The sequence below is a fragment of the Neoarius graeffei genome, chromosome 23 (assembly GCF_027579695.1).
Source record: "Neoarius graeffei isolate fNeoGra1 chromosome 23, fNeoGra1.pri, whole genome shotgun sequence".
NCBI lineage: Eukaryota > Metazoa > Chordata > Actinopteri > Siluriformes > Ariidae > Neoarius > Neoarius graeffei.
Genome location: NC_083591.1, coordinates 20,185,661 through 20,209,243, shown reverse-complemented (window position 1 = coordinate 20,209,243; position 23,583 = coordinate 20,185,661). Strand labels below are relative to the sequence as shown.

The window sequence follows — 23,583 nt, the reverse complement described above, 5'->3', positions numbered from 1 at the left end:
AGTATGAATAGGTGGGCCTTAAAGTAGAAAAGGTTGAGAACCCCTGATTTATCACATTAAACTGGTCATGCATAAAAAATATATATATATATTTACACTCGCACTTTAATTCTGGATTCCATGCAAAGATTTATAAATGAGGCATCTGGTTTATTGTTCTAGAAACACAACGAGACAACTGCAATAAAATGATGTAACCCCTGTACAGATCATGATACTTTTAAGCATGAATTAGCCATTAATATTGCTCTTCGAATAAGTGTTTTTAAATTCAAATATCTACTAATATAGGGTGTTTCAAAAAATTTGATATTTCACAATCTAATAACTTGGCCAGTTCTGGTTCAATTGACCTCAAATTTTAAACAGCATGTATGAAACAGGTAAAATTTTGTTTTTAATCTTTTCAAGTACAGAGATGCCATTCACTGGAAAAGAAAAGGCATTTTATTTGAGTACACTTGAACACAGTCAAACAAGACCGTACAGTGTGCATTTATGAGAGAATTCTCTAAAAATGCACTGTTACCAGAAAAGACTTAAAGACATGCTGCAGCATGTTTGGCAGGAGCTGAACTACTGCCTTGATGTGTGCCGTGTCTCAGGCGGCATGCATACTGAAAATGTGAAATCGTTCATGGAATCCACGTACCTTTGAATTTCTCATTCAAATTCTGAGGAATAAACCTTATATTGCTCAACATTAAGCCTGTTCAGTTTCATTTGCCTAGACTATGTAGTTTCTGGGACAGTTACATCTCTATATCAAATTTTTTTAAAACACGCTGTACCAATGCAGCCTTATGTGAAATCTAACTAAATGATACAATGGGCTGTAGATGTTACTCACATGTGACAATTCAACTTGTACAGCAGCCAGAATCCCAAAAGGAGGGGAACGGAACAAAACTTAAAAAGTTAAACCATGTATACATTGCATATACATAGACACTTGTCTTAAAGACATGGAGTAAGTGCTGCCATTAAAAGCTCCATTTTATAAACGAAATTCCTGCCCTCCATCTTGCTCCAGTGCACTTCCTTATATGGCCCACGCAAATAATTCCACTTCCCATCCTGTAGCACATCACTTCTTGAGAGATCTTTAGCCTGGCAACGTGGAAACTGAACCAGAACCTTAAATCCACTCTCGGGTCCATTCCGTACTGGAGGGGGGGGGGGGAGAGACAAAATCACCACACACAATTAAAAACAGACATACTACGATCCCTATACTACATGAAATGTGGAATTGACATCATAAAACATTGCCTAGAATTACTAGTGCATCTCAAACAATTAGAATATCATGAAAGTCATTTTTCCCATAATAAAAGGTAAACTTTTATATATTCATTACACAAAGTGAAATCTTTCAAGCCTCCTTTTTTTTATTTTGATGATTTTGGCTTAGGCAGCACAGTAGTGTAGTGGTTAGCACTGTCGCCTCACAGCAAGAAGGTTCTGGGTTCAAGCCCAGCGGCCGATGGGGGCCTTTCTGTGTGGAGTTTGGAAGTTCTGCCCACGTCTGCGTGGGTTTCCTCCGGGTGCTCTGGTTTGCCCCACAGTCCAAAGACATGCAAGTCGTCCCTGTTAGTTCAAAACCTGCTATGTGACAATTTAGGTCAATTCTCAAGGATGATTTTTTTTTGCAATTTACGCTAATATAATGCTGCAATTAGTTATTTTGATGGATATTGACCAAGCTAATAATAGAACAAGTAAACTTTTACTGGCTTCTCAGCTTGTTATTTCAGAGTTTTATTCAGTTTAACATATCCTGTAAAAAAGGAAAAATGTCACATAGCAGGTTTTGACCTGACAGTGACGAAGTTGTGTTAATTGGTAGCTCAAAATTGACTGGAGGTGTGAACGGTTGTTTGTCTCCATGTGTCAGCCCTGTGATGATCTGGCAACTTGTCCAGGGTGTACCCTGTCTCTTGCCCATAGTCAGCTGGGATAGGCTCCAGCTTGCCCACGACCCTGTGCAGGATAAGCAGTTACAGATAATGGATGGATGATTATTGGTTTATAGTTCATGAAAATCAGAAATCCAATATCTCATTTTTAGAAAATTTCCCAAGCTCAATTAAAAAAGGATTTACAAGACAGAAATGTCCAACTTCTGAAAAGTATGTTCATTTATACAAATCAATACGTGGTTGGGGCTCCTTTACCACGAATTACTGCATCAGTGTGGTGTGGCATGAACACGATCAGCCTGTGGCACTGTTCAGGTGTTCTTAAAGCCCAAGTTGCTTTGAGAGCAACCTTCAGCTTATTTCCATTTTTTGGTCAGGTGTTTCTCATCTTCCTCTTGACAATGCCCCACAGATTCTCTCTGGGGTTTAGGTCAGGTGAGTTGGCTGGTCAATCAAGCACAGTAACATCATGGTCAGCAAACCATTTGGTAGTAGTTTTGGCACCATGGGCAGAGGCCAAGTCCTACTGAAAAAGGAAATTGGCATCTTCATAAAACTTATCAGCTTCATAAAACTTAGCATATAGAATCATGAAGTGCTCTAAAATCTCCTGGTAGATGGCTCTGTTGACTCTGGACTGTATAAAACACAGTGGACCAACACCAACATCAATTTCATTGTACAACTGTGCAATGACAGTCTATTCTATTCTAGATGATGACATGGCACCCCAAATCACAGACTGCAGAAGCATCACACTGGACTTCAAACACCTTGGATTCTGTGCTTCTCCACTCTTCGACTCTAGGACCTTGATTTCCAAATGAAATGCAGAAAAGTTGTATTAATCTGAAAAGTGGGCAGCACGGTGGTGGTGTGGTTAGTGCTGTCGCCTCACAGCAAGAAGGTCCGGGTTCGAGCCCCATGGCCGACAAGGGCCTTTCTGTGTGGAGTTTGCATGTTCTCCCCGTGTCCACGTGGGTTGCCTCCTGGTGCTCTGGTTTCCCCCACAGTTCAAAGACATGCAGGTTAGGTTAACTAGCGACTCTAAATTGACCGTAGGTGTGAATGAGAGTGTGAATGGTTGTCTGTGTCTATTGGCCCTTTTCCACTACCCTTTTTCAGCTCACTTCAGCTCGCTTCAGCCCGACACGGCTCGCGTTTCGACTACCAAAAACCAGCACGACTCAGCTCGCTTCAGCCCTGCTTAGCCCCTAAAACTCGCACGGTTTTGGAGTGGGGCTGAAGCGAGCCAAAGCGAGCTGAGTGAGGCTGGGGGCGTGAGCAGACACTCCCCTGTGCACTGATTGGTGAGGAGGAGTGTCCTCACATGCCCACACACGCCCCACGAGCGCGCTGGGATCTGTAAACACCGTAAACCCGGAAGAAGAATTACGAGAATTTCTGAAGCCTTATGCGCCTCGCCTCATCTATACGCTCTTGCCAGTATCTGTCCGCGTTGTCGGTGACAACAAGCCACAGCACCAAGACCAGCAACACTAACGACTCCATGTCCTCCATGTTTATTGTTTACTATTCGGGTTGTGAGACTACCGCTTAAAAGCTCACTGATGTCACTGTTTGCGCTGCCTAACGACATCACCTGACGTCCACCCACTTTCGCTAACTCCACCCAATGTGTCCACCCACTTCCAGCCAGCATGGTTCAGCGCGGTTGTAGTCGAAATGCAACTCCAACAGCCCCACTCAGCCCGACTCAGCACGGCACGGCTCAGCCCGACTCAGCCGCGTTTGTAGTGGAAAAGCGGCATGTGTGTCAGCCCTGTGATGACCTGGCGACTTGTCCAGGGTGTACCCCGCCTTTCGCCCATAGTCAGCTAGGATAGGCTCCAGCTTGCCTGCGACCCTGTAGAACAGGATAAAGCGGCTAGAGATGAGATGAATCTGAAAAGTGGAGTTGAACCACTAAACAAGTCCCCTTCTTTCTCTCCTTAGCCCCTTTCCTGAAGACATCTGTGGTAGCTCTTAATGCACCGACACCAGCCTCAGGCCACTCCTTGTGAAGTGCTCTGCCAAGTTCTTGAATCAACGTTTCCTGACAATCCTCTCAAGGCTGTGGTCATACCTGTTGCTTGTGCACCTTTTCGAGCAAAGCTTTTCAGCAATGACCTTCTGTGGCTTACCCTCCTTTTGGAAGGGTGTTGATCGTCTTTTGGACAAGTGTCAAGTCAGCAGTCTTCCCCATGATTGTGGTTGTGTGTACTGAACTAGATAGAGAGACACACCGTACTTATGGTCCAATTTATTTGTATAGTGCTGTTAAGACACTATTGCAAAGCAGCTTCACAGAAAATTAAAGACTTTAAACATTAGCTAATGTTATCTCTAATATCCCCAACTTATCCCTGATGAGCAAGCCTGTGGTGGTGGTGGTGGCAAGGAAAAACTCCCTCAAATGACATGAAGAAACCTTGAGAGGAACTAGACTCAAAAGGGAACCAATCCTCATTTGGGTGATAACAGACAGCATGATTATAAATAACTTGCTTTTATAACTGTGTCCTATATAATCCCATAGTACAACTGCGTGACCAGGAAATTCATTATAGTTTTAGCATGAAATCTATTTTGTTGAAGTTAACTGTTCATTGATGGAAACTTCAGTGTAAAACTGTTCATGACAACTGCAGTTCTAAAAGTTATCATGGCAATTGCCCTCAACCATCATAGCAAAACTGTAGGTGTGCAGAACCATCTTCTAAGTGGGACTTTCAATTATCCATATGGGGCTATCCTCCACAGGAGCAATGTGATGTGATGTGATTCCAGCCAGACGTAGGTCATCAGCATGGATCAGGCAGATCCAAAGAGCAGAAGAGGTCAGAATCACTAGTGTCTCAGGATCAACATGTAACTTGACGGAGAGAGATGGACAGAGGGAAGAGACAGAAGGGGGGGGGAACCCACAGGATGTTAGGTATGCCCAATGTCACCTAATAAGTAAGAACAGTATACATTTTGCACTGAGTGCAAGCAGGGGCTCCAGCAAAAATAACAGAGCATACCTAAAAAGGAAAGCCAGAAGGTAACAGACATGAAGGAGCCTTGGAACATAAAGCAGCCAGCCACTCCACCATCAACAAACCAGAGTGAACATGTGAGAGTGGGTGGGTGGCAGCATCCACACATCCCAGTTTACCAAAACAAGTGATACCTGAGGACTCCCCAGATCTACACCTTTACCTAATAAAAACACGTTTTCAGCCGAGACTTAAACTAGTACTGTTTTACTCAAACTCAAAATTAAATATGCATATTTTTAGATTTATTTATTTATTTTTTAATACACCACACAAGTTTATCAAAATTAAAATAAAAAAAAATGCTTGAAACATTTTACTTTACATGCAAGGAGTCTAGAATATATTAAGTTTCTACTTTCTTAAATAACTGATGGAAAATATTTCTTTTCCAGGATATTTTAATTGTTTGAGATGCAATAGTATATCTTATGAGAATCACTGGGGTTTTCTTTTTTGCTGTTCTGGACTGCTTTTCATTGAATGTATAAAAAAAAAAAATAGTTTCCAAACTGGACTTAACAAGGACAACATGGATATTAACATTAGTGATAGTGTTGCAATGTCATTTTAAGAAACTCACTGAATTTTTATACATGCCCCCACAAAAAAAAAAACCCAAAAACAAAACTACACACATCTTTGGTAAAATGGGTAGTTTAAAAAAATTTAAACATGCAAAAATGATAACAGGGCATGTGATTGCCAAGGGACAAGAAAACAGGAAAACATACAAAGTGCAGAGTATGGCATGGCCTTAAAGCATATACGCAGAACCTTGGCCTCACTTAGTTTATAAATGCCTTGAGACCTCAAGAATGGCATAGGAATAGTTTTAAGCATTAACAATAAATCTAATATAGTAATTTTTACGATTAAAATTATTCATATAGGGAACGGTCTGAGTGAATGACCTTGATGTCACAACAGAAAGTCTCTCTGTCTCCTCGCCATTTCCGCTATACTAAAACACAGAGCTACCTGCAACTTTGATCTTCCATTTTGAGCTAATTTATTGCCATGCCACATAGATTTGTTGCTGGTGGGTGCAGCAACATGACAGAAGGTGGATTTATGTTGTATTCATGGTCCAAGAATGTTCAAACTGCAAATATTTGGACGTTTTTTGCAAGAAATTCACAGATTGGGCGCCGACGAAGTGGTGCCTCCTCTGCTCTGCACATTTTACTGAGGACTCATACGAAACCTCTGATCTGTTGAGGAGCGTTGGCTATAAGCCCGTATTGAAAGAGTGCGGTACCAACAATTAAGAAGAGAAGACTAAAAGAAAAGGAAAGTTAAGTTCAGTTGCACCAGTTCTCCCGGAATGTAAGCAGAGCAGTAATGGTGGTGTGGGAGTGTGGAGAATGAGTGGATCAGTAGTTAGACTTCTCCACTGGATATACCCCTTTCTTTCTTCTCCCCCCCCGCTGGATATGCTTGCCTCAGCAGCAATATCTCGCTGTGATGTGGAAGAAGCGAATGAATGAAGAACTGAAAGGCAGATGGTTTCAAAGACAATCAGCCACAAGCTTGGCCTTCAAAAACGAGAACACAGACAGGTAAGACGCGACTCATTTCGTTACATAAAAACAACACTCGCTGTTTACCTGCATTTAGATTAATACATGTAACTTGTATTGTGCATTTAAGTTACCTGTATAAGATTATTTCATTTGCTTCAGAATGCGATTCTCAGTTCATCTGATTATTTAACGAGCCTTTTATGTTTCATCAGTGAAAATGCATGCATGTACATGTATACTGCACAAGTTATAACACCTATCCTGTTTTAATAAGAGTCACATGAGACTGTCAGTTCAATTCCATTCAATTCTCGAGACAGCTTTGTTCTCTGGCTTGATTTCGTAAGGTGGGGGCCTCCGTGGCCGACGTATTACTATTAGATTCACTTTCTGATGGTTTGAGCTGATATGGTTCTACGTGTAGCATGTACACACACACCCCAATTTCAGGACTATCACAGTCCGATGTATTACTATCAGAGGAATCCGAAGAATCTCCAATAAATCTGAATGAAGAGGCCATTGCAACCACTCGCCTGCCGAGTCTGGCTTTGGTCTATAGCACCGGTTACCACTGTGACGTCACCCACCCAGGGCTGGTTGGCTCAGTGGGGCAGCTCAAATCCCAACTTTGCGGTCAATTTTAACTCTCAAAAATATATATATTTTTTATTCCCAATTATGCATCATACAAGAGTCAAGGATGGGAGATACTATCCACTCAAACGTACCTAAAAATAAAAGGTTCTGCATATATCCGTTAACCCTCCAAGCCCCAAACGACCCACCGGGTTGGTACCCTCCATGCCAGTTTGTAGATGCGCAAACACTAGTAATTTAGCTACCGTTAAATGGGAGAAAAAAATTTCCAAGAAATTCCACTAACTTTTGACACACTTGCTTATTTAAAAACATTCCAGGTGATTGCCTCATGAAGCTGGTTAAGATAATGACAATAGTGTGCAAAGCTGTCAAGGTAAACAGTGGCTACTTTGAAAAATCTAAAATATAAAAAAAACACTTTGTTTACCATATAAATTTTACGTGTCCTATTTGTCTTTGGTCTGGAGCACATGCCGTCTATTTCTTACCAAAATAAATAAATAAATAAAAATATAGAATTCTGATTCTTCATCATGCCACTGAGCCTAAAAGTCGACAGTGCTTCCGGGCATAGTTAATATAAGGCTTCCTTTTCGCACAGTAAAGTTTTAACTCGCATTTGTGGATGCAACTCTGTATTGTTGTGCTTGCCAAAGGCTTGCCAAAGTAATCCCAAGCCCATGTTATCAGCTATAGATGAATGACTGTTCTTAATGAAGTGCTGTCTGAGGGATCAGAGAGCCCAGGTGTTCAGTTTAAGCTTGCATCCTTGCCCTTTACGCACTGAAATTCCTCCAGATTCCTTGAATCATTTAGTTAAGGAATTTGGATATTTCACCCCTACAGTGCATAATAATGCATTAAGGGTTAAATATCCAAATCCCTTTATAAATTTCTTTGATGAACCTTGTTTTTAAACATTTCAATAATATTCTCATGCATCTGTTGACAAACTGGAGATCCTCAGCCCATCTTTGCTCTTCAAAAGACTAGGTCTTTCCTGGAGACTGATTTTGTACCAAATTATGATAACAAATCACCTGTTGACATGACCCGTTTCAAAATCATGTCTATTTGTTTTCCCTCATTACTAGCCCTAAATTGCCCCCATCACAACTTTTTTTGGAATGTGTTGCAAGCCTGAAATGCAGGAACGTGTGTACACACGTACACACACACACACACACACACACACACACACACACACACACACACGTATAGGACAACAATACAAAGAAAGAAAAATCCAACCTTAAATTCAAGTGCATTTATTCAGTGGGGAAAAAAAAATCCCACATTAAGAAATAATTCTTTTACATGAAATCATGTATGCCACAATTATTGGCACCCGTCTCGTCTCCATCCGCTTATCCGGGGCCGGGTCGCGGAGGCAGCAGTCTGAGCATGGAAGCCCAAATTTCCCTTTCCCCAGACACCTCAGCCAGCTCCTCGGGAAGAACACAGAGGCGTTCCCAGGCCAGCTGAGAGACATAGTCCCTCCAGCATGTCCTATGTCTTCCCCGGGGCCTCCTCCCAGGGGGACATGCCTGGAACACCTCCCCAGGGAGGCATCCAGGAGGCATCCAAAAGAGATGCCCGAGCCACCTCAGCTGATTCCTCTCGATGTGGAGGAGCAGCGTCTCTACTCTGAGCTCCTCCCGAGTGACTGTGCTTCTCACCCTAAGGGAGCGCCCAGCCACCCTGCGAAGGAAACTCATTTTGGCTGCTTATATCCACGATCTTGTTCTTTCGGTCATTACCCAAAGCTCATGACCATAGGTCAGAGTCGGAACGTAGATCGACCAGTAAATTGAGAGCTTCGCCTTTTGGCTCAGCTCCTTCACCACAACGGACCGTTAAAGCGTTAAAGATCCCGAGATACTTAAACTCCTCCACTTGAGGCAGGACTTCATCAACCTGGAGAGGGCAAGCCACCCTTTTCTGGTCGAGAACCATGGCCTCGGACTTGGAGGTGCTGATTCTCATCCCAGCTGCTTCACACTCGACTGCAAACCGCCCAAGTGCATGCTGAAGGTCCTGGTTTGAAAAAGCCAACAGGACATCATCCGCAAAAAGCAGAGATGAAATCCTGTGGTTCCCAAACAGGATTCCTTCCAGCCCCTGGCTGCACCTAGAAATTCTGTCCATAAAAATTATGAACAGAACCGGTCACAAAGGGCAGCCCTGCCGGAGTCCAACATGCACTGGGAACAGGTCTAACTTACAGCCAGCAATGCGAACCAGACTCCTGCTCCGTTCGTATAGGGACCGGACAGCCCTTAGCAAAGAGCCCCGAACCCCATGCTCCTGAAGCACCTCCCACAGAATACCACAAGGGACACGGTTGAATGCCTTCTCCAGATCCACAAAGCACATGTGGACTGGTTGGGCAAACTCCCGTGAACCCTCGAGCACCCTATGAAGGGTATAGAGCTGGTCCAGTGTTCCACAACCAGGACGAAAACCGCATTATTCCTCCTGGATCCGAGGTTCGACTATTGGCCGAATTCTCCTCTCCAGTACCCTGGAGTAAACCTTCCCGGGGAGGCAGAGAAGTGTGATTCCCCTATAATTTGAGCACGCTCTCCGGTCCCCTTTCTTAAAAAGAGGGACCACCACTCCAGTCTGCCACTCCAGAGGCACTGTCCCTGACCGCCACGCGATGTTGAAGAGGCGTGCCAGCCAAGACAGCCCCACAACATCCAGAGGCTTGAGATACTCAGGGCGGATCTCATCCACCCCCGGTGCCTTGCCACCGAGGAGCTTGCAAACCACCTCAGTGACTTCGGCTTGGGTAATGGACGAGTCCACCTCTGAGTCATCAGCCTCCGCTCCCTCAATGGAAGATGTGACTGCGGGATTGAGGAGATCCTCAAAGTATTCCTTCCACTGCCCAACAATGTCCCCAGTCGAGGTCAACAGCTCTCCACCCGCACTGTAAACAGTGTTGGCAGAGTACTGCTTCCCCCTCCTGAGGCACTGGACGGTTTGCCAGAATTTCTTTGAGGCCGACTGATAGTCCTCCTCCATGGCCTCACCGAACTCCTCCCAGTTCCGAGTTTTTGCCTCCGCAACTGCCCGAGCTGCGGCATGCCTGGCCTGCCGATACCCATCAGCTGCCTCAGGAGTCCCGGAGGCCAACATGGCCCGATAGGACTCCTTCTTTAGCTTGACGGCATCACTTACTTTCGGTGTTTGCACTTACTTTCTTACTTACTTACACTTACTTTCGGGGATTGCCGCCACGACAGGCACCGGAGACCTTGCGGCCACAGCTCCGAACAGCCGCGTCTACAATGGGAGGTAGAGAACATGGTCCACTCAGACTCAATTATCCCCCGCCTCCCTCGGAAGCTGGGAGAAGCTCTCCTGGAGGTGGGAGTTAAAGACCTCCCCCGACAGAGTGCTCGGCCAGACGTTCCCAGCAGACCCTCACCATACGTTTGGGCCTGCCAGGTCTGTCCGGCTTCCTCCTCCGCCAGCGGATCCAACTCACCACCAGGTGGTGATCAGTTGACAGCTCAGCCCCTCTCTTCACCTGTGTCCAAGACATAGGGCCGGAGATCAGATGAAACGACTACAAAGTCGATCATCGACCTCCGACCTAAGGTGTCCTGGTGCCACATGCACTTATGGACACCCCTATGCTCAAACATGGTGTTCGTTATGGACAAACCGTGACTAGCACAGAAGTCCAATAACAAAACACCACTTGGGTTCAGATCGGGGAGGCTGTTCCCCCCAATCACGCCCCTCCAGGTGTCACTGTTGTCACCCACGTGAGTGTTGAAGTCCCCCAGTAGAACAATGGAGTCCCCAGTCTGAGCACCTCTCAGTACCTCTCCCAGGGACTCCAAGAAGGCTCTATATACTCTATATACTATATACTCTATACTACTATTTGGCCCATAGGCACAAACAGCAAGAGCCCTCTCCCTGATCCGAAGGCGCAGAGAGGCAACCCTCTCGTTCACTGGGGTAAACTCCAACACATGGCGGCTGAGCTGGGGAGCTATAAGCAAGCCCACACCAGCCCACCGCCGCTCACCATGGGCGACTCCAGAGAAGTGGAGAGTCCAGCCCCTCTCGAGGAGCTGGGTTCCAGAGCCCAAGCTGTGCGTGGAGGTGAGCCCGACTATCTCTAGCCTGTACCTCTCAACCTCCTTCCTCCCCAGCAAAGTGACATTCCATGTCCCAACAGCTAGCCGCTGTGTTTGGGGATCAGGTCGTCGAGGCCCCTGCCTTCGACTGCCGCCCAATCCACACTGCACCGGCCCCCTATGGCTACCTCTGTGGGTGGTGAACCCACGGAAGGTTGGGCCCACATCACTGCTTCGGGCTGAGCCCGGCCGGGCCCCGTGGGCAAAGGCCCGGCCACCAAGCGCTCGCATACGAGCCCCAACCCCGGGCCTGGCTCCAGGGTGGGGCCCCGGCTGCGCCATACTGGGTGACATCACAGTCCTTTATCTATTATCCATAAGGGTTTTGGTGAACTGCTCTTGGTCTGGCCTGTCACCTAGGACCTGTCTGCCTTGGGAGACCCTAACAGGGGCGTAATGCCCCCGACAACATAGCTCTGAGGATCATTCAAGCACACAAACCCCTCCACCACAATAAGGTGGCAGTTCTAGGAGGAGTTATTGGCACCCCTGATATTAATACTTTGTACAACTCCCTTTTGCCAACAAGACAGCACTTAATATTCTCCTATAACATTTCACAAGATGGAAGAATACAGAGAGAGGGATATTCAACCATTCCTCTTTGCACAATCTCTCAATCATCCAGAGTCCTGGGTCCTCTCCTATGCACTCTCTTCAGCTCACCCCACAGGTTTTCAATTAGGTTGAGGTCTGGGGACTGAGATGGCCATGGGAGGAGCTTGATTTTGTGTCTGGTGAACCATTTTTGTGTAGATTTGGCCACATGTTTAGGGTCATTATCTTGCTGAAAGACCCAATGACGACCCATCTTGCGCTTTCGGGCAGAGGCCACCAGATTTTGATTTAAAATGTCCTGGTATTTCAAAGAACGTATGATGCCATGCACCCTAACAAGGTTTCCCTTTGGGTCTTTGGAAGAGAAAAACAGGCCCACAGCATCACCGATCCTCCCCCATACTTCACAGTGGGCATGAGGTGCTTTTCTGCATACTCATCTTTTGTGATGTATTAGAGTGTTTGTTGCCAAAAAGCTCTATCTTGGTCTCATCTGACCAAAGCACACGGTCCCAGTTGAAGTCCCAGTACCACTTGGCGAACTCCAGATGTTTACGTTTATGCTTGTAAGTGAGAAAAGGCTTTTTCTGTGCATGCCTCCCAAACAGCTTGTTGGCATGTAGATAGCGCCTGATGGTTATGGAGACTTTGTAACCCCAAGATGCTACTCTTTGATGCAATTCTCTTACAGTGAGCTTTGGAGAACTTTTTACTTCTCTTACCATCCTCCTCCCTGTGTGTGGTGGCAAGATAAACTTGCATCCTCGTCCAGGCTTGTTTGCCACAGTTCCAGTTGTTTTAAACTTCTTGATGATTCCTCTGACTGTAGATATGGGCAGGTGTAGGCAAGTGGCTATTTTCTTGTAGCCATTGCCTGATTTATGAAGGTCGACACACATCTGCCTTACTTGAATGGTGTGTTCTCTTGTCTTTCCCATGTTGAAGAGTGGATAAGAGAAATAGGCCTCTGTGTCACATATTTATACCCCAGGGAAACAGGATGTGATGAATTACTAATTAAAGGCTCCTAGATACTCTGATCAACTTTATAAACTACAGTAGAAATGCTTCAATTACATTTAGTTTCTAGGAATTGTTATAGGTGCCAATCATTGTGGAACAGGTGATTTTATGAAAAATAATTATTTCTTTAGTCAGGGATTTTTTTTGTTTGTTTTTTTAAATTCACTTGAGTTAAGGGTTACATTTTTGTACAATTTAACACATCTTAACCAGGGGTGCCAATAATTGTGGAGGGATATATATATATATATATATATATATATATATATATATATATATATATATATATATAAATAAGTACACACACAAAAGAAAGGAAGTTGACCAGACAAAAATATAAAATATCTTGGGTTCATACTGTCTGCAATGAAATACAAGTCAAAGTAAATTTACAAATTGCTGCTCTCTTTTTTAAAACTTACATTTTCTATACTGTCCCAACTTTTTCCGATTTGGGGTTGTATAAGCACACTACTCGGTCACAAGACAAACAAATTAAAGTTGGCTTGGGGGTCAAAATCTTAAACTGTGGGATTAAAAAAAAAAAGGCTAGAAATATGAGGGAATAATAAAAATTGAACAATGTGATTACTTTGCAATAACGAACTTGTGTAACAGTTATAGTTTTGACATTTCTTCATGAGTTTTTATTTAATCTTTCAGTTTGTTTGATTTCATTTTAGTTTGTTAGTTTTAGTTTAAGTCTTAATTTTAATTTTCAGGTATTGCACAGCTGTGGATATCCCATAATATCTAGATAGGACACAAGCTGTCATTGCACTGTCAACTATATCGATGAAAATACATTAGGTGTCTTGACACCTAAATAATGTTTAGCAATAATGAAAATTGTGACCGTGTTTGTGTTCACTCTGACTGTGTCAAATAGGAGTGTCGGTGAGCATGGATTTCCTATATTTAATAGCCAACATGAAAGAAATCAATGTTTGCAGGGCTCGACATTAACTTTTTAATCCACTTGTTCAGTCAGACAAGAGCAAGATTTTTCACTTGTCCTGACCATAACCTTTATATTACTATGTATTTACTAGTTCAATAAAAGGAAAGTGATGAACAAAATTGATCAAAAAGCAGGTATAAATCATTACTTTCATGATTAAGTTTTCAATAAAACTCACTTTAACTGTAACAATAAACAGAAATTATCCAATGCCCCATTATGGTGTGTGTGTTGTTATAACCCATTATTGATATTCAATTTTAAGAGTCCGACTCACCCAAATTCAAAGCTTTTGGAGGAAATAAAGTTAAATCTTGATTAATCCAGTAAAACTTGATATATAAATTAATTAAAAAAAAAACTAAACCGAAAGGAAACATGTTGGACATAACCGTGACTGATTATCACTTTGTGAATGAAAACAAACCTAGAGTTCAGCAGTGTCGTAAAATTTCTGTGAAATATTATGACATTTGTAATGGTTAATGTGTACCACACCCAAAAAACAAACAAAAACAATGAATGTCCAAATAAAATGAAGTCACCACATACATTTATTTTATTGAGGTATTTGATCACCATTTCTCCGATTTCAATGAATTCAAAGTCTAATAATCTATAATTAGATATTACACACACATGCCTGCTGTACTTGGCTTCCTTGGAATTTTGGAAACAATAACACGGCCCGATCACTGAGGCGATTGAATTTGTTTTGTTGGAACTTTATTGATGTAATTCTGGAATAATAACTCTTAAAAACTATGATTTTCAACAATCCCTAAAAGATGCTGTCCCTAAAATATATAAAAGTACATTACTATATTGTCTGGGGCAGTCATATGCAATACTGTGTTGAGTAATTATCTCTCGTCTGTAAACCAAATTAGATAGGCCTACATGTAGAAAATGTGACAAAATATGTAGACTACTTATACTATTTATGTAAACCGCTTATTACTACTATTTAACTTTTTAAAAAAATATATATATATTCAATTGCAACTTGAAGAACGTCTTCAAGGAGTTTGGCCTTATGTAGCCTTAGCAGCAAGCCAGTTAGTGGAAATAATATGCACATTAACAAACGACACTGTTAAACTCACCAACATGTCTTTTTACAATCATTTAACCTGCCAATGCTAAAATCACAGTTACAAACAGTACAGCGTGAAACAGTGTCTTTTTTTTTTTTTTAAACCCGTATGAGGTAAAAGGTACACCTTCATGTAGTCTGAGATGAAATGGGTTTTGTATTTCCGTTTTATGGGGCACTCTGCCATGACACTCATGGATGCACCAAACTGATCTCTTTGGATCTCAGTTCAGGAGAGAAGAAACCAAGAAGCCTTTGTCACACGTACACTGAAGCACAGACTTAAGCACACAGTGAAATTTAACCTCTGCATTTAACCCATCTGAAGCAGTGAACATACACACACACACGAGCAATGAGCACACACATACCCAGAGCAGTGGGCAGCTATCCTACAGTGCCCAGGGAGCAGTTGTGGGTTAGGTGCCCTTGCTCAAGGGCAATTCAGCCCAACCTCAGTTAGATAAACCCCATATTTACCTAATCGCATGTCTTTGAACTGGAGGGGAAACCGGAGCACCTGGAGTAAACCCATGCAGACACGGGGAGAACATGCAAACCACAAAGAAAGACCCCCGTCGGCTGCTGGACTTGAACCCAGAACCTTCTTGCTGTGAGGCAACAGTACTAACCACTACACCACCGTGCCGCCCACACACAACATTGATCGGTCTAATTAAGACGGGGCAGTCAGGATGCATGCTCTCTCTCGATGCCAGGATATTGTATCTAATTTGTGGTCGTTAGGGAGCTGCAATGTGAGAGATTCCTGGAACTTCCGGGAGAGTTGGGAATAATTCAGCTTGTCCCATTAGACAAGCAGATGTGGGTTTGACTTGTCCAGACCAAACATTTGGTTGTCTCGTCCAGTCGGACTAGTGTGACTATCCAGCCCTGGTTTGTTCACCGAAATGAAAATGGATCTGATAAGTCAGACCTTTTTTTTTTTTTTAATTCTAGGTCTTTCTAATAGATAATTATTTTAATTCTTTCAAATATAAGCTTTATTTATATTTTTCAATGTCCCCAAGTATTGCTCAATATAAAATTACTGTAAAAAAAAAAAGAAAGAAAAAAAAAAGGTGTTTACTTGTAATCTTGACAACTTGTATCAGTTGTCATACCTGTCATAGCAGTGAGACACATCATCCTAGATAAGAACATTTAAGTGTTTTTGAGCTTGAAAACAGGGAAATTGTCTTACTTAATATGCTACTCATTCATGCATACATCGCTTTGGTAAGGTTAGTTTGTGAAGTTAGTTCACTATTCATCCATCGTCATGCAAGTCTTTAAATAATCTATCCTACACCCTTCCTTCCATGTATAAATCATAATGGCAACCATAAGAATTTTTTGAACTGTCATTTTTATTTGTTCACAATTTTTTCACTGCTCATTTTAGTTTCTGTTAACTATTAACCCTGTTCACAACAATATGATTGTTCTTAAGTTGTGTGATTGCAAAGCAGTCACACAATTTAAAAAATAAAATAAAATTTAAGAACAATGTGTGATTACTTTGTAAATCACACAAAACTTGAGAATTGTGTGATTGTGCAAGCAAGCTTCAGAACTATAAGAACCATGTGCAATTGTTTTTCAAATTTTTTTTCCCTCATCCTGGCCAACTCTTTGGCCAGCTTTTCGTAAGAGAACTTTATATCTTTAATTTCAAGTGCAAAATCAACACATTAGGTGAAGCTGCTCCATTCCTGCCCACCCACCTACCCTAATACCATGATACACAGACACATGACAAGCTTGAGCAGATAAACAGACTGAAACACAGATTAACACAAGACCAAGCATGACATAAAATGGGTTACATCAAAGTTAATGGGGGATGTATATGTGCTGAAGGACGTATGAGATATCTGAAAGTAAGATGGCAAAAGGAAGAAAAAAATATTTTGGAGGAGTTGTAGTGTGTGTTGTTGGAATTAGTTATCAAGCAAATCTACTGAGATGATGGGGAGCCACAAACTTCTTCAAAGGGCAAGCATTCACGCTGGAACGTAATTTGTTCCATGCATTTGCATTCTTTGAGGTTTATCCATTGCGTGATGTTTAATGTATTTCTAGTTTTCCAGTTTAGGAGTATAGTTTTCTTGGCAATAGTTAAGGCAGTAAGTATAGGTATTGAATTTTGGCTTGTTGCTCAAGGTGTGCCTCAGGGTTCTGTCCTTGGTCCCCTTATTTTGATATTATATATTTCTCCTATAGGCCAGATTATTTGTAACCATGGCCTTAATTTTTATTATGTTGACAACATTCAAATCTACATCACCATCACCCCTTCCATAGCCTCTGTTCAGCTGCCAAGAACTTGCATCACTGACCTTAAGCAATGGTTGCATAAGAACTGCCTTAAACTTAATGCTAGCAAAACAGAGGTTCTATTAGTAGGTACCAAAAGACAGGTTCTGAACTTCTCCAGTTTTACTATTGATGGTGTGTCTATTAGTCCTTCCCAAGTTATAAAAAACCTTGGAGTTCTCTTTGACTCCACCCTTACGTTTGAATCCCATCTTAAACTAATTACCGTATTTTCCGGACTATACGTCGCTCCGGAGTTTAAGTCGCATCAGCCAAAAAATGCATTATGAAGACGAAAAAAACATATATACGTCGCACCAGACTATAAGTCGCACTTTTTTGAAGGGTTATTCTATCCATAGAATCTGTGATTCTATCTGATAAGCAGCGCGTGGTTACTGCGCGACTGCATTTTTTATTTAATAAACGAACAGCTGAGCAGTGATAACGCGCCCTTTGCCCTGTAAGTAGCCTAGTCTGATTATTTTAAATATCTACTACTATCTTTAATACTATCACTATCGTTATTACTAATAGCCTATATTATTATTATAACTAATATTAGTAGCCTATTACTGATGCATTAATCAGTTTGCTTTTAGAATATTTTTACCGGTAGGGCTTATTATCGCCCCATGGCTCTTTCATCTGTGTTATTAAAGCTGTAGTCATCATAGAGGAGTGTCATTCTTCATTTTTGTCGAATTTTATTTCATCAAATCAGAGGTCAGGTAGGCTATAGGTATATCATCTCCAAAGACAGGTACGGTAGTAAAAACAACCGTCTAGTGAAAAACAACAACAACAACAACCGCTTTTAAATCCCCTACTTAAATCCTTAAAATGAGTCATTTAACTCATGTCTCGCGTGATCTGATCTCCAATGGTGAAATAAACCGGTTGTGATGAGTACAGTCTGTAATTTTAGAAGATAAATGTAATATATAATTTAATATATAGACTAATAAAAATTAATATTTTATAATATAATCACGACATATTACTGTCTGTAACTGTCACTAAAGCGTTTTCTAAGATCATAATGTCTGATATTATTATTTTACACACACAATAAGCGCATGTGCGTAAAGTTATAGTAAACCATCCCCCGCCTTTTTTTTTTTTGAGTCGCCGGACCCACCCACCTCCTGCGTTCTGGGACCTCCCACTTCACAAATTAAGCACTGCCTAAAATCACTACATAACTTATTTAAATAACTATAGGCCTATCATTAATAATAAAACACAGGTCAATCAAGTTTATCAAGCTGATGATTTCACTCCAAATCAGCAAATCCATTGAATTCCTCATCCTCGGTGTCGCTTCTGAACAACTCTGCCTCCAGCGGCAGATGAAGCGCCGTTTCCTCTTCTTCTGCGTGGCTGTCGTCAGACTCAGCATCAGCTCCAGTTATTCCGCGGTGAAAAAAAACAAAACAAATATACGTCGCACCGGAGTATAAGTCGCATGGCCAGCCGAACCATGAAAAAAAGTGCGACTTATAGTCCGAAAAATACGGTACTAAGAATGCTTTCTTTCACCTCCGCAATATTGCACATCTCTGCCCTTTTCTCTTGGAAACTGATGCCAAAATGTTGGTCAATGCGTTTATTTTTTCTCGTCTTGACTATTGCAATTCTCTCTTTTATGGTCTCCCTACCACACTGCCCGCAGTACATCCAAAACTCAGCAGCTAGAGTCCTCACACTTACCAAGTGCACTGCTCACATTACTCCTGTTTTACAGCAACTGCATTGGTTGCCAGTTATTTCTCGGATCAAATACAAAATCTTGCTTTTAACCTATAAAGCTCTTCATGGTTTCGCCCCTTCCTATCTCTGTGAGCTAATTCATTTGTACTGTCCTGCCCACTCCCTCAGATCTTGTGTCTGTGGACTTCTGACTGTCCCACGTTTTAAACTGGCATCTATGGGTGGCAGATCTTTCAGTGTTGCTGCTCCTAAACTTTGGAACTCGTTACCACAATCACTTCGTGACTGTTCCACACTCTCTTCCTTCAAAAGCAAAGTTGAAAACTTCTCTTTACCTCACACTACTCTTCCTAGTGTAGCTTTTTTTTGGTAACTCCTGTGTAAAGCGTCCTTGGGTTTGTGAAAGGCGCTTTATAAATTGAAATTATTATTGGTCGATTTATTATTGAGAGACCACCAAATAGACAGAGATGGAGATGGTCAAATGCTACAGCTCATAATAAGAGAGATTTTGTTAATGACTTGCCAGAAACTTTGAATAGGTGGGCAGAACCAGGTGGAGTGGAGATAATTATCTGAGGTGTTTAATGTACAGTGTGAGGATGTGTTTGAGGCTGCGAGTCCCACCGTATACTGTACACCTTGTCCTGGGTAATATATGCTCTGTGGAGTTCCTTGTACCATATTAGTTGTAGGTTAGTATTGTGAAGATAGTCCTACAGATTTGAATCCAGAATTCAGCATCTTTTTCCCCAGGCTTTGATTAGAATGGAAATTGTTGAATCTACTGTAGATATTAGTTTGCATAATTTTTAGAGGATTTTCTTTGGGTTAGTTATTTCTTCTACTACTGGGGATGGGAGTAATTTTTTATTTGATTATGGTGATTTTAGAACAGATTTTAGTTGGGAGATATTGAAGGAATTGTTCTTTCCCAACATCATACTTCTGGATCAAATGTGGAAAAGTGTTATTCCAAAGCTACCTCGTATCATGATCTCATCTCGCGTACGTCTTCGCAATAATATATGCACCTTGCCATGTTATTGCATCAAACGTACAGTCACATCAACTACTGCACAAAGCTTTATCAGTAGTCGTCTAGAGTTATCAACTTTGATTGGCTCACCATCAGATCCCACAGAACTTGATCTGAATGCTTAGAGTCAACATTCTGCTATACTTTAGATAATATGGTCATACTTAAAAAAAAAAAAAAAAAAAAACACCTAGCACCCTGGTATAACGATTACACTCTCGCACACTAAAATGGACAACGCAAAAATTAGAACATAGTGTCAAACAAAATTGGTAGTATTCCAATTAGTATGGAAGGAGAGCCTCTTGAAGTACAGAAAAGCTCTTAGTGCTAATAAATCAATATCTTTCTCCATCCTAATAGAACAAATGTTCGAAAAACCTCATGTCCAATCATCCGAGACAACTAAAGTCTGTGCAAGGACAAGTAAAACTTTAATGGTAATTGTCCGATCGGATGACAAAAGTTAGTGCTGGCAACCTAAGCAACAAGTACTAAGAGAGCAGGGAACCAGTCTAAAGTAGCTTGTCTCGTTTCACGGGAAATGCATTAAAAAGTTTTATTCATTAAAACAATATATAAAAGTACAAAAAACATTTTGAGGAAATCATTCAAATTTCCTTGTTTTTGGTTATAATTCACTGAAGTATGCATGTGTTCGAGTATACTGGAAAAGCTCAGCTCAGAACAGTCCACGTAATAACGCAATTATGCCAATTGTCTGACGGCAACGAGGGTCAAGGACATCGTGTAGCCAGCAGTGCGGTTGAAGTGGGCAGGTGTCAAACTTGGAGCTTTTATATCATGATTGGAGTTAATAATAAACAATATCACTGAATAATGTTCCTTACCTCTAACCAGTATGTATGCATGTACATATGCATGTGTTACACACATTTTTAAAAATCTTTTTATTGAGTTAATAATTATATGAATAAAGAATTACAAACATCACAGTTACAAACACAACATTACATATACAACCACACACATGGCAAAGAACAACTACAGAGACCAAAAAAATAAAAATAATAAAAAAAAAAGATACACTAACAAACAAGACCTTACTACTAAATAAAATGGAACATTGGGGAGGGGGGATTAAGGGTCAGGGTTATCCTGTGCAGGCATAGAGAGTTCCTTGTTGAAGTACAACCCCGATTCCAAAAAAGTTGGGACAAAGTACAAGTTGTAAATAAAAACGGAATGTAATAATTTACAAATCTCAAAAACTGAAATTGTATTCACAATAGAACATGGACAACATATCAGATGTCGAAAGTGAGACATTTTGAAATTTCATGCCAAATATTGGCTCATTTGAAATTTCATGACAGCAACACATCTCAAAAAAGTTGGGATAGGGGCAATAGAGATCTTGCGGTCACGTGACCGGAAAGTACACAGCCGCCATCTTGTCAGTAAAAAACACCGCTGAATACTGCTGCACTCGTGTACAGAATGGATCAATTTCAATCGACGGACTACACGGCTCATTTTTCTAATGAACAGATAACTAGATATATGTCTAAAATAAACGATCTACAGATTAGTGACCCTTATGGCTTACCGGACGGAGTTTTCACGACCGGATTTTGAACTGCAAGCGGAATACCCAGACGTGTAAAATTACCTCATTAACTTTCCCTCGCTGTTCAGTGGTGAAGCACTGCATGCTTATAAATCTCTGGACAGTTATCTTTACAGAAATTCAGGATTTGTCAGCGACTCAGCTGTGGCATCTTGTAAACAAGAATCCTCATTGGATGGGTAAGTCACTTAAGTATTGAGTATAGCACTGACCAGCCGATTATAGAATAAGGTAATTCCAGCTGTAATTCCAAATCGTCCGTGTTGTTTACCATGGATCTGGCGTTGGAGAGGTAGAGGCTTAGCAGTGGAGGTTTGAGTGGCTGTTTTCTGAGCTTAGTCAACAGGCCGGCTCTGCAGCCTCGCTTTTGCTTCCGCTCCTGGCGCTGCCTCCTTCACTTTGCTTCCGATAACAATCCACGGAGACCCCGCTGGTCTCGCTATCTCGTCCGGAATGTTGTGCATGCGATGGAAATCGCTACAAACCGTCATTTTCTGCTGGAAACCAATGTCCAGTAAGTCCATACGGTTGTAGTGGATATTGAAGTCCGGTACAGACGAACAACAAGCAAAAATACACACAAAAAACATAAAAACCGTGCACAGGTAGGGAGAGCTTGTAGCCGCAGCCGTTGTAGTAGAATTGTATATAGTAGGGTTTTCCAGAAGAAAAGGTAGAAGCAGAAGTCAAAGTAGAAGGCGGAAATATGGCGTTTGACCGACAAGATGGCGTCTGTCACAATCTGGATCGGCTGTGACGTCACATGCAAGTGCTCCATTAGAGGCTGGAAAAGTTAAAGGTACAAAAAAGGAACAGCTGGAGGACCAAATTGCAACTCATTCGGTCAATTGGCAATAGGTCATTAACCTATTGCCAATTGACCTAATGAGATGGGTATAAAAAGAGCATCTTGGAGTGGCAGCGGCTCTCAGAAGTAAAGATGGGAAGAGGATCACCAATCCCCCTAATTCTGCGCCGACAAATAGTGGAGCAATATGAGAAAGGAGTTCGACAGTGTAAAATTGCAAAGAGTTTGAACATATCATCTACAGTGCATAATATCAAAAGATTCAGAGAATCTGGAAGAATCTCTATGCCTAAGGGTCAAGGCCGGAAAACCATACTGGGTGCCTGTGATCTTCGGGCCCTTAGACGGCACTGCATCACATACAGGCATGCTTCTGTATTGGAAATCACAAAACGGGCTCAGGAAAATTTCTAGAGAACATTATCTGTGAACATAATTCACCGCCATCTGCCGTTGCCAGCTAAAACTCTATAGTTCAAAGAAGCCGTATCTAAACATGATCCAGAAGCGCAGACGTCTTCTCTGGGCCAAGGCTCATTTAAAATGGACTATGGCAAAGTGGAAAACTGTTCTGTGGTCAGACGAATCAAAATTTGAAGTTCTTTATGGAAATCAGGGACGCCGTGTCATTCGGACTAAAGAGAAGGACAACCCAAGTTATCAGCGCTCAGTTCAGAAGCCTGCATCTCTGATGGTATGGGGTTGCATTAGTGCGTGTGGCATGGGCAGCTTACACATCTGGAAAGACACCATCAATGCTGAAAGGTATATCCAGGTTCTAGAGCAACATATGCTCCCATCCAGACGACGTCTCTTTCAGGGAAGACCTTGCATTTTCCAAGATGACAATGCCAAACCACATACTGCATCAATTACAGCATCATGGCTGCATAGGAGGGGGGTCCGGGTACTGAACTGGCCAGCCTGCAGTCCAGATCTTTCACCCATAGAAAACATTTGGCACATCATAAAACGGAAGATATGACAAAAAAAGACCTAAGACAGTTAAGCAACTAGAATCCTACATTAGACAAGAATGGGTTAACATTCCTATCCCTAAACTTGAGCAACTTGTCTCCTCAGTCCCCAGACATTTTCAGACTGTTGTAGAGAGAAAAGGGGATGTCTCACAGTGGTAAACATGGCCTTGTCCCAACTTTTTTGAGATGTGCTATTGTCATGAAATTTAAAATCACCTAATTTTTCTCTTTAAAATGATACAT

The 23,583-nt window shown here is 41.9% G+C and overlaps 1 protein-coding gene across 5 annotated transcripts in view; it reads right to left on the bottom strand.

Annotated features, from left to right (window-relative positions):
* Window positions 1–424: 424 nt before the first annotated feature.
* Window positions 425–23,583, bottom strand: part of med17 (mediator complex subunit 17) — a 173,155-nt gene continuing 149,996 nt past the window's right edge. For all 5 annotated transcript variants that reach the window (XM_060905912.1, XM_060905913.1, XM_060905910.1 and 2 more), the window contains exon 13: window positions 425–1,166. In XM_060905912.1, the coding sequence (XP_060761895.1) occupies window positions 958–1,166 (209 nt within the window). In that variant the 3' untranslated portion in view covers window positions 425–957. The remainder of the gene's footprint in view (window positions 1,167–23,583) is intronic.